At 60.7% G+C, this 10,231-nt stretch overlaps 1 protein-coding gene across 3 annotated transcripts in view; it reads left to right on the forward strand.

The window, feature by feature from the left end:
* The window catches only part of ITPR3 (inositol 1,4,5-trisphosphate receptor type 3), a 67,247-nt gene extending 57,539 nt beyond the window's left edge, over positions 1 to 9,708 (forward strand). For 2 of the 3 annotated variants that reach the window (XM_078446827.2, XM_078446829.2), the window contains exons 44-58: positions 164 to 259; positions 383 to 484; positions 583 to 669; positions 1,218 to 1,328; positions 1,429 to 1,621; positions 1,840 to 1,965; positions 2,429 to 2,601; positions 3,295 to 3,459; positions 4,137 to 4,329; positions 4,790 to 4,894; positions 4,981 to 5,108; positions 5,999 to 6,164; positions 6,603 to 6,763; positions 7,980 to 8,141; positions 8,839 to 9,708. In XM_078446827.2, coding sequence (XP_078302953.1) covers positions 164 to 259; positions 383 to 484; positions 583 to 669; positions 1,218 to 1,328; positions 1,429 to 1,621; positions 1,840 to 1,965; positions 2,429 to 2,601; positions 3,295 to 3,459; positions 4,137 to 4,329; positions 4,790 to 4,894; positions 4,981 to 5,108; positions 5,999 to 6,164; positions 6,603 to 6,763; positions 7,980 to 8,141; positions 8,839 to 8,907 — 2,037 coding nt within the window. In that variant the 3' untranslated portion in view covers positions 8,908 to 9,708. Of the gene's footprint in view, positions 1 to 163; positions 260 to 382; positions 485 to 582; positions 670 to 1,217; positions 1,329 to 1,428; positions 1,622 to 1,839; positions 1,966 to 2,428; positions 2,602 to 3,294; positions 3,460 to 3,969; positions 4,097 to 4,136; positions 4,330 to 4,789; positions 4,895 to 4,980; positions 5,109 to 5,998; positions 6,165 to 6,602; positions 6,764 to 7,979; positions 8,142 to 8,838 lie in introns of those variants that run through there. The other variant, XM_078446830.2, reaches the window with a different exon arrangement.
* Positions 9,709 to 10,231: the final 523 nt, after the last annotated feature.

Consider the following 10,231-nt stretch of genomic DNA (forward strand, 5'->3'; position numbering starts at 1 on the left):
GCAAGTCCTGGGGGCCAGCGGGGATGGGAAGGTTACGGCGCATCTTGCAGGCCAGGAGAGGCTATTATGGAGTAGACAGTGGAAGAGGTTGTTGGGGGGCATCGTAGGGGCTCTCAGACTGTGGCCTGTCCCCCTCTCCCCACCTCTCCCCACCTCTCCACAGGACAATGCCTCCAAGCTGCTCCTGGCTCTGATGGAGAGCCGGCACGACAGTGAAAACGCTGAGCGAATCCTCATCAGCCTGCGGCCCCAGGAGCTGGTGAGGCTGGGGCCAGGGGTCAGGTGGGAAGACGTGCCTGGCTGGGGTGTAGGGGAACGGGGAACGGGGATCGGGGCATTCCCTACGCGCCAGGAAGGCGGCAAACAGGCCCTGCCCTGCCAGGTGGACGTCATCAAGAAAGCCTACCTGCAGGAGGAGGAGCGGGAAAACTCGGAGGTGAGCCCACGGGAAGTGGGCCACAACATCTACATCCTGGCGCTGCAGGTACCAGCCCCACCCCTGGCTCCGCCCCCGGCGGTCCTGCCCGCCCCCCCCAACCCCAGCGACCACGCCCCGTGACTCTGCGCCGCCCTCTCACTCAGCTTTCCAGGCACAACAAGCAGCTGCAGCACCTGCTCAAGCCAGTGAAGCGCATCCAAGAGGAGGAGGCCGAGGGCATCTCTTCTATGGTGGGGGCGCGGGGACAAGGCTGGGTGTGGGGCGGGGCTTAGGTCTAGGGGCGTGGCTAGGCGAGAGATTGGATGGGCTGGTATCTGGGGGCGAGGCTAGGAACTGAGGGAGGGGATGAGGGTACTGCGAGATCGGAGGGCCGGTTGGAATACGGGATGAGCCCGGGGGCAGGTCCAGGAACTCTGGGCGGAGCACGACTCGGGGGTGTGGCCTGAACCTGAGTAAAGGGCTGGAATGGGGAGGCGGGGCTCAGGGTGGGAGGAGCCGGGAGGGTGGGCGGTCCGGGGTGAAACCTAAGGGTAGAGGTGGGAGCCGGGTTGTGGGAGAGGTCTGGAAGCCTGGAGCTGGAGCCGTGGGTGCTGAGGGGCCCATAGAATTGTTTCGACAGGCTCTCCCCGCTTATCCCCTCTTTCTTCTGGGCTGCATCCTAGTTGGAGTAGGCTGGGTCTCGTCTGGCAGGGGGGCACCTGGAGCAGGTAGGGCTCTGGTGTGAGGTCTAGCGGTGGAAAGTTGCGGGGCCTGACCTCGGCGGCCCCTCTACCCCCAGCTCAGCCTCAACAACAAGCAGCTGTCCCAGATGCTCAAGTCCTCCGCGCCCGCACAAGAGGAGGAGGAGGACCCTCTGGCCTACTACGAGAACCACACATCCCAGATAGAGGTGGGGCCCGAGGGCAGTAGGGGCGCTGTGAGTGAGGGCCTGTGAACTTGGCCCTTGAGGGCTGTGGCCTGGGTGTGACCACGTGCCTGTGTGCACCCAGATCGTGCGACAGGACCGCAGCATGGAGCAGATCGTGTTCCCGGTGCCTGGCATCTGCCAGTTCCTGACGGAGGAGACCAAGCACCGGCTCTTCACCACCACGGAGCAGGATGAGCAGGGCAGCAAAGTGAGCGACTTCTTCGACCAGTCCTCCTTCCTGCACAACGAAATGGAGTGGCAGCGCAAGCTCCGCAGTGAGGACCCCCGCGGGGCGGGAGGGCAAGGCCCCCTGGTGACCCCCTTACCTGTCAGGGGGGGCTGCCTCACCCCACCCCACTCCAGGAGGGCTCCAGTCACGTTTTCCCCCTGAAGCGGGGCCTGGAGCTTGAGCAGGTGCTGGGGGCCCCGGAGGGGGAGGCCATGTGGGATGAGGGGACAGTGTTAACCAGAGACCCACCCACATCTCCCCCAGGCATGCCACTGATCTACTGGTTCTCCCGCCGAATGACCCTGTGGGGCAGTATTTCCTTCAATCTGGCAGTTTTTATCAACATCATCATTGCCTTCTTCTACCCCTACATGGAGGGCGCGTCCACAGGTGGGGACACAAGGCTGGCAGACTGTGGCCCTGGAGACCACCGTGCCTCCTCCCTGGGTTTGGGCAGAGCCTTGTGGCCAGCCAGGCTCTGAGGGGACCAGATGCAGAGTGGGGGAAAGGCACCCCTGCACTACTTTCTGGGCTTTGCACCCCATCATGGGGGGAGAGACAGATGGGGTCCAGTGCGACGACAGGGTCCTTGACCTCCGGAGACAGTACACGTCTCTCTCATACACACGGGCACACGTGCATGAGCCAGAGCTCAGCTATGATAGCAGCAGCTGGATAGGGCCTCTCCTGCCTTAAGCCTAGACATGCAGGTGTGGTGGTGCAGGAGAGGCCCTAATACCAGGTGACCAAGAACTTAATAGGGAAGGTTTCCGGGAGGAGGTGGCTTCTCGGGGTCTGTTGGGGCTGTGGTGCGCTTCAGAGACCAGTGCTCACCCTGCACCCTGGCCCCCAGGCGTGCTGGGCTCTCCACTCATCTCACTGCTGTTCTGGATCCTCATCTGTTTCTCCATCGCGGCCCTGTTCACCAAGCGCTACAGCATCCGCCCCCTCATTGTGGCGCTCATCCTGCGCTCCATCTACTACCTGGGCATTGGGCCCACACTCAACATCCTGGGCGCCCTCAACGTGAGTGCCAGAGGGAGCCCTCACCCCAGACCACCCTTGGGGCTCATGGTGCCATTGGACCTCGGGCTGGCCTGCTGCCTCCCGGCAGCCACTGCTCTGCTCTAACCCCCTTGTGCCTGTGTCGGGATCAAGCTTGTTAAAGCTCCACGGTTAGGACCGGTCTGTGCCTCCACTGTCTCCTGGGACAGCCTGGGGCAACCGGCACTCAGAGATAGCCAGCCAGGAGTCACTTTGGGGCACCGGCTTCAGGGCTGCTGTGTAGACGGTGTTAGTCGGGCACTGCCCAGAGGCACTGTGTGTACTGTAGACATTAAAGATTTGTATGTTATGACAGTTCCTGACAGCTGGAAATAAAGTACCCAGAGCAAGGTGGGGGGAGACCCCTTTTCCGAACTTACCAAGTCACTGTAGAGGCCAAGGTTGGTCTGCTTGGTCTGACTCTATCTGTATCTCACTTTCTTCCTGGAGCCAGGGGCCCACGGGGCTCCTCCCCTGTTCTATCCAAGAGTCCAGGTACATTTCTGGAGGCATTTTCATTAATGCTGAGCCTGCCAGGTTGAGCAGGACCAGCTCAGATCCACTCTAGGCAAGGGCTGGCCTCCGAGCTGGTCACTGGGGGGGCAGGGCGGCAGGGAGTGGAGATTCAGGGTGGGCCATGGGGCACTGATCCCCATGCCTTCTACCTGCCCCCAGCTGACCAACAAGATTGTATTTGTGGTGAGCTTTGTGGGCAACCGCGGAACCTTCATCCGGGGCTATAAGGCCATGGTTATGGACATGGAGTTCCTCTACCATGTGGGCTACATCCTGACGAGTGTCCTGGGCCTCTTTGTCCATGAGCTCTTCTACAGCATCCTGGTGAGCCCTCTGGGGGCTGGGGCTGGCAGGGGTGGGGGGGTGGGGGCGGTCGGGGCTTCCCTCAAGTTGCTAGTGGTTCCCCAGTGCCAGTCTCTCTGTCCAGTCCTCTTGCTGCTGGGCTGGGAGGGCTGGATTTGCAGAGTCCTCCTCTACCTGGCCCCAGCCCAGCCTTCGGGGCCCTGATGGCCACTCCCGGCCCCCATCTGGCTCATCTCCCCTGTCTGGTAGTGGTTTTAAGCTTGGACTCGAACCAGACTACCTGGGTTGGCATCCCAGCGTGGCCCCTACAAGCTCTGTGATTTGGGGCAAGTTTCTTAACTGCCCCGTGCCTTCACTTCTGTATCTATAAAACGAGGAGGATTAATAGCACCCACCTCCTAGAGTGATTGTGAGGCTGAAGTGAGCCAACGCACACAAATCACACAAAAAATTCTTCCCCCGGGTGTGGTGTTTGCCTGCCCATTCAGCCCTCACACCTTCTCCCGGGCCACTCCCTTCCCTTGGCCTTAGAACTCCAGGTGCCTCTGAGCAGCCTTCCCCGCCAGGCCCACTAGGCTGGTTCCACCTGCCCAAGCACAGACCCTCCTGGAGGAGCCTGTGGGAAACCACTGGGAGCCGGGCAGCCCTTGGATCCAGCGGCGTCTGCAGCCCCTCAAGGCCCTGTCCCTGCCCTGCAGCTCTTTGACCTCATCTACCGGGAGGAGACGCTGTTCAACGTCATCAAGAGTGTGACTCGAAATGGCCGTTCCATCCTGCTGACCGCCCTGCTGGCCCTCATCCTGGTCTACCTCTTCTCCATCGTTGGCTTCCTCTTCCTCAAGGATGACTTCATCCTTGAGGTTGACCGGCTGCCCGGCAATCACTCTGGAGGTCTGGCGGCTCCTCTCCTGGGAGGGCGTGGGGGCTGAGAGGGGTTGCACAGACGACCCGTGTCAGGACCAGGCGCCCTGCCTCAGTTCCTCCTCTCGGGTCCTGGGGCGGGGGTTTCTAGTTCACAGCAATCTGTGAACTCCCTTTGCCCCGGGACACACCGAATGGGTGGGAGAGCCTTGGTCTTCTGCTCCCTGAGGAGCCACCTGCTTGCAGACCTGGCATCCATCTGAAACTCAGTGTTTGCAGGGGCTGCCTGTGTGCCAGGCTCAGGGGTGTGGACCCCCCCCTTCCTGTCCTTTGTGCATAGCAGGGGCATGAGGACCCTTCACGTGTAGCCTGACAGAGGGGAGAGCTCGCAGGATCAGGGAAGGCTTCGTGGAGGATGTGGGGCGGGGGGCACAGCGAGGGGAATGATGGCCATTGGACTTCCTGGTGACCTCACCCACGTCCTCTCTAGCCAGCCCCCTGGGGATGCCACATGGAGCTGCCACATTTGTGGGCACGTGCAGTGGGGACAAGCTGGACTGTGTCTCAGGGGTCTCAGTGCCTGAGGTCCTGGAAGGTGAGGGCAGTGTGTCTTGGGCGCCTGGGGCAGGGGCGCAGAGGCGGGTGGCTTGGCCTGGGTGTGAGCACATACTCCGCTTGTAGGGAACGAAGAGCTGGAGAGCACGGAGCGGGCCTGCGACACGCTGCTCATGTGCATCGTCACTGTTATGAACCACGGGCTGCGCAATGGTGGTGGCGTGGGCGACATTCTCCGCAAGCCCTCCAAAGACGTGAGCATCCCCTGCCCCGCTCCCAAATCCACGTGGCCCGAGCCCTGGCCACGTCAGCCACTGCGAGGTCCTGCTCTCGGGTCACGGTCACGGCCTGGGGGAGCAGCTCGGCCCCCCTCCCTCTCCGATGTTGCAAGCCCCCACTTCGCATCCCCTCTCCCTGCTTGGCCACCGGGTCCAGTGCGCGGTTACATGGTTGTTGAGCTTCCCCACCCCCGTCTGCTCACGCCTCCCCACCGGCTCCCTGTAGTTACTCTCAGGAAAGACCTTGGCAGCCGAGCTTTGCCCAGGCTGGGGAAGGCGTGAGTCAGACACCGGGCGGATCCCCGGCTGCGCTGGCTTCATCTGCGAGGCAGAGCCCCGGCCCACAGCAGGGGAGGGCAGGGTGGGGAAGCTGAGTCTGCTCCGTGAGGACGCCTCAGGATTTGACTCAGGCAGCCAGGCGTTACCGGTACTCAGTCTGTCCTCGGCCACATGGGAAAGCCGCTTCCAAGGTCAGACAGTGTTTCTAGAATGTGTGAGGCCAGGCGTCCTGAGGGTGGGGCAGAGGCGTTCAGAGCTGGCTCTGTCCCCAGCCCAAGGTTAGGGGCAGAGACAGGCCTCGACCTACAGCCTCAGTGCCCCACGCCAAACTCCTATCACAGGGCGCCGGCCTCGCCGGTATCTTTTCTGAGTCCGCTGTCTCCTAAGTCACACTCAGGGCTTGTGATTGTACTTCTCACTGCCCACAGTGAGGCTGGGTCTGCTCTGCCTCCCTCAGGGCCCCGGGAGCCGGGGGCCTTCGTCCCCCCTCTGCTGAGGGCCGAGCCTCCTCTGTCACAGCCCTGACCCCTGCCTGAGTCTGGCTTGCCTAGGTGACGGGGCCTAGCCTCCCTGCCTCCCCCCTGCAGGAGTCCCTCTTCCCAGCCCGTGTGGTCTACGACCTCCTGTTCTTCTTCATTGTCATCATCATCGTGCTGAACCTCATCTTTGGGGTGATCATTGACACCTTTGCTGACCTGCGCAGCGAGAAGCAAAAGAAGGAGGAGATTCTTAAGACCACGTGCTTCATCTGCGGTGAGGCCCCCTTACACCTTCTCAGTTTCCAGAGGAAACTGAAGCCCCCGGTCTCTGTCCAGGGCTTTTCCCACTCCCGGTGTGAAGTCCCCTCCCCACCCACTGCAGGCTAAGGAGCGGGTGGCACCCGCAGGACAAATCCCTTATCAACTACCCCTGCTTGCCGGGCTCTTGGGATTCTGGCCACCGTGGTGCTGAGCTGCCCTGGTGGGAGGCTACAGCTGTGGCAGGGCGGGATCGCCACGGCTAAGTGGCTGGTGCTTTAAATAGAAGTGACCTAAATAGCCCAGGGTGGGCTGTCACATGCATTCACCAGTCCTTTTAGCCCGGGGAACAAATGCCCCCACTGCCCCAAGAGGCGGGTGTTTACTCTGCCAGGTGGCCCCACGGTGGCTCTTGGGAGCCTGATGGTTTCGTCCTCACCCTCTGCATCGTCAGGTCTGGAGAGAGACAAGTTTGATAACAAGACGGTGTCCTTTGAGGAACACATCAAGTTCGAGCACAACATGTGGAACTACCTGTACTTCATCGTGCTGGTCCGCGTCAAAAACAAGACAGACTACACGGGGCCTGAGAGCTACGTGGCCCAGATGATCAAGGTGTGGACCCCGCCCGGGAGCAGCGGCCGCCGGGGGTGGAGAGGGGGGGACAGTCGCGAACCCTTGTGGGAGGGCCAGCTGAGGAGCAGCTGGGGGCAGCCCTCACTGGGGCCCCGCCGGCTGCCCGTGCTACCTACCGAGGGTCCTCGAGCTCTTCTGCATGGCCTCTGTTGTCAGGGAAAAGCCCACAACAAACCTGTCAGCCCCAAAGGACGTGCGTGGTGTCCCCGGGCCCGTGGCTGCCCGATACCGAGGAGGTAGGGGAGCAGGCAGACCCTGTCCCAGGACTGCTGCTTGGGGGACCATTCTGAGGGAGCCTTTTCCAGCTCGGCAAGGGGAAGGGCAGCTTCCCGGAGCTTGGATGGTCCAGGCCGAGAGGGAGCCTGGAAAAACTTTCAACTATCAGACTTCGGAGGAATCAAAGTTACTCCGTCCAATTTCTGTAGTGACTAAAAGGGAGTGAAGGCAGTGAACCAAAAAAACAAAAAGGTCTCGTAGCTTTTCGGGTAAAGGAAGCCCCGTCAGTTCCATTCAATGTAGTGCATCTTCAGATTACTGCACATCAGATAAATTGCAGGCTAAAAGGAAAGACCTATGGGGGGGGGGGGGGGAGTTCTATTTGTTTCTTGAGTGTATAATTGGAACTGATCTTGGAGTGCAGGTTTATCTGTTGGTCTGAGAACTCCCAGCTTGTGACGAGGAGCCAGAAAACTGGTGGCCCCCTCCCGCTCCTCCTCGGTCGTGGGAAACGTGGCCTTGCCTCTGAGACACGTGTCGGATGCCAGCCATCCTCGGCGGCGCCTCCCCTCCCTCAGTGTGCCATCTGTCCGACTCGCATCTTCCTGGGGCGTGGGGCGTGCGTGGCGGGGTGGGGCGGAAGGAAGGAAGGAGCTTCAGGGTCTGCTGCAGAGCCCTCCTCCACCTCGCAGGGTGTTCTGAGTGTAAACAGATGGTGCTGATACTGGCGAGACTTGAGGCCGGCTGAAGGAAGTTAGCCTGACACAGCGTGGTGGCCTCCGCGCCCGCCGAGGGTTCACTGCCAGCTCATTCTGGCTCCGGGGAGGACCCCAGTCAGTTCAGATTTTCCCATGACACAGCCCTGGGGAGGAATGTGTCCAGGGTGTGACGGCGGGTTCCCCCTCCATGACTGCTCTTCTAAATGAGGCCTTCCTAGCCTGGGCCGGAGCTTGCTCATCCCACCAGTGATTTTTTTCAGAACAAGAACCTGGACTGGTTCCCCCGGATGAGGGCCATGTCCCTAGTGAGCAACGAGGGGGAAGGGGAGCAGAATGAGATCCGGATTCTTCAGGATAAGCTCAACTCCACCATGAAGCTGGTGTCCCACCTCACCGCCCAGCTCAACGAGCTCAAGGAGCAGGTGTGCACCCAGGCCTATCCTGGCCCCACCCTTGGGGTCCCACGCCGAGCAGCTCCAGACCAGACCATCCATGGGAGGTCACAGCCCAGCCTGCCATGGGGGAGAGGGGGAGGGGACTGGGGCCTTCACACTCCTTCCTTTCCTTTGTGGGTCTGGGGTGGAAGACAGGTTCCAAATACGCTCTCTCCCCCATGGGAAGTTAGACTGAGGTTGGCAGCCCCTGAGTCCACCGAAAGACATGGCCAAGTGGACCTTTGCTACAGGTGTGAGGGGTCCTCCCCCTCGTTCACCCCTACTCCCAGCAGCTGCTCGGGGGCTCTGAGGGGCTCACTGCTGATAGGGGATGTCAGGGCACCCTTCCACTTCTCAAGATCCCCTCTTGCCCAGAGCACCCTCCTCTCTGTCCGGAGTGACTAAATGAGCTCAGGCGCCCCCCTTTTAGGTGGGGTGTTTCCCAGCTGCACCAAATCAGGGGTTTGTGATGCACTAATTGAGGACAAGCGTTTGGGGCTGACATCCTCAAGGCACCCTGGGTGGGGGGGCTGTGGCCTGCTGCCAGGGCTGAGCAGCAGCTGGGTCTGAGGGGCAGGGCGGGGGCGGGGGGGGGTGAGGGGTGGGCACCAGCCCCTCCCCAGTGCCCATGGAGAGAGGGCTCTGGGCTGCCTGACCCGACCTGTGGGCACCCGTTTAATCCCAGATGACAGAGCAGCGGAAACGCAGGCAACGCCTGGGCTTTGTGGACGTCCAGAACTGCATGAGCCGCTGAGAGCCACCGGAGGCCCCAGCAGGGGATGGTCATCGCAGAGAGTGGTGACCGGGAACACTGCCCCTTCCTGTGGGTCAGGGGGCCCGGCCAGCCTGCCAGCCTCTCAAGGCCAGGTGCCCACTCGGCTTCCAGCTCCCATTCTGCCAGACACCCCCCAAGCCGTGCCAGGCTCTGGCCAGCATGGAGTGGGGAGCCACAGAGCTGACAGTCCTGCCTAGAGCCCTTAGAAACGACTCAGAAACTTACGGGGACTCAGCTTACCTTAATGCCTTAGAGGAGAGAAGTCTTCCGGAAGGACAATTGCTTTGTTCCTTAAAGCAGTAACTGACATTCTCTTGTGTTCCTCCGTGGGATTAGGAGTGGGGTCGCGTCTTTATTCTAAGCACTACATTTTGGTCTCTGCCTGCTCCTGAGGGAGGTGCAGTAATGCTGTTGTCGCTAGTGATTTTAGGGCTTTTTATTTAACTTATTCACGGGTGCCGTGTTCAGCCCAGGCCACGGCTCCACGGCTCCCTCTGGGCCGCAGATCTGCTGTAGACCGCGCGTAGACCTCATCATCCAGGCCACCCCTCCAGCTCGGCCCCAGGTGGACTGGTGACCCGAGGAAAAGAGCCTTGCTCCTGGGACCTGCCTCTTCTAGGCCTCCTGAGAAGAGTCGCTGGCCCAGAGGGCAGGGCTGGGGCATGTCGGAGCGGCTGGGTTTCGACTGTTAGTTTTATCTCCTTTTGGTGTAACGTTTTACAAACCCTCTGGCCTGAGAACTAATATGTTAACTGCCTTAAATAAATTAATAGAACGCTAGTCCATGAGAAAGGGATGCTATTTCCTACACTCCCCAGGGGCGGTGGGGGCTCCTGTGCCCACTGGCCCGGCCTCACCTTGGGCTCTCGGTAGATGCCCTGAGCGACATCCTGTCTCGCAGTGATTCCTGGACAGAACTGTATCGCAGTAGAACTGGTCTGTATTTTATTGTATGTATTTCAAAACATACTGAGGAGTCCAAGGACAAAGGAGGTTAAGAGCTCACTTCCACTTCTTCCTGGTGAGGGGTGCCTGTCAGCCCCTGCCCTACCTTCTCTCAGCTCCGTTGTTGACAGAGGAAATGCTCAAGTGGGGACCACGAGCATTATGACAGCTAAGGTTCCATGGGATGAGGTGACCGTGTGTGTGTGTCCCTGGCCAGGGGGCTGGTGTCCTGTGGCCTCCCACGGAACCTGCCTAGGGTGCTAAAGCCACCTGCAGTCTGCAGCCTCACTTGGCCGAAGACCGTCTGTGTCTCTACTCTGTCCCTCAAACCAACTTGGAACATGGGTTTTCTGCAAGG

The sequence above is a fragment of the Panthera onca genome, chromosome B2 (genome assembly GCF_046562875.1).
Source record: "Panthera onca isolate mPanOnc1 chromosome B2, mPanOnc1 haplotype 2, whole genome shotgun sequence".
NCBI lineage: Eukaryota > Metazoa > Chordata > Mammalia > Carnivora > Felidae > Panthera > Panthera onca.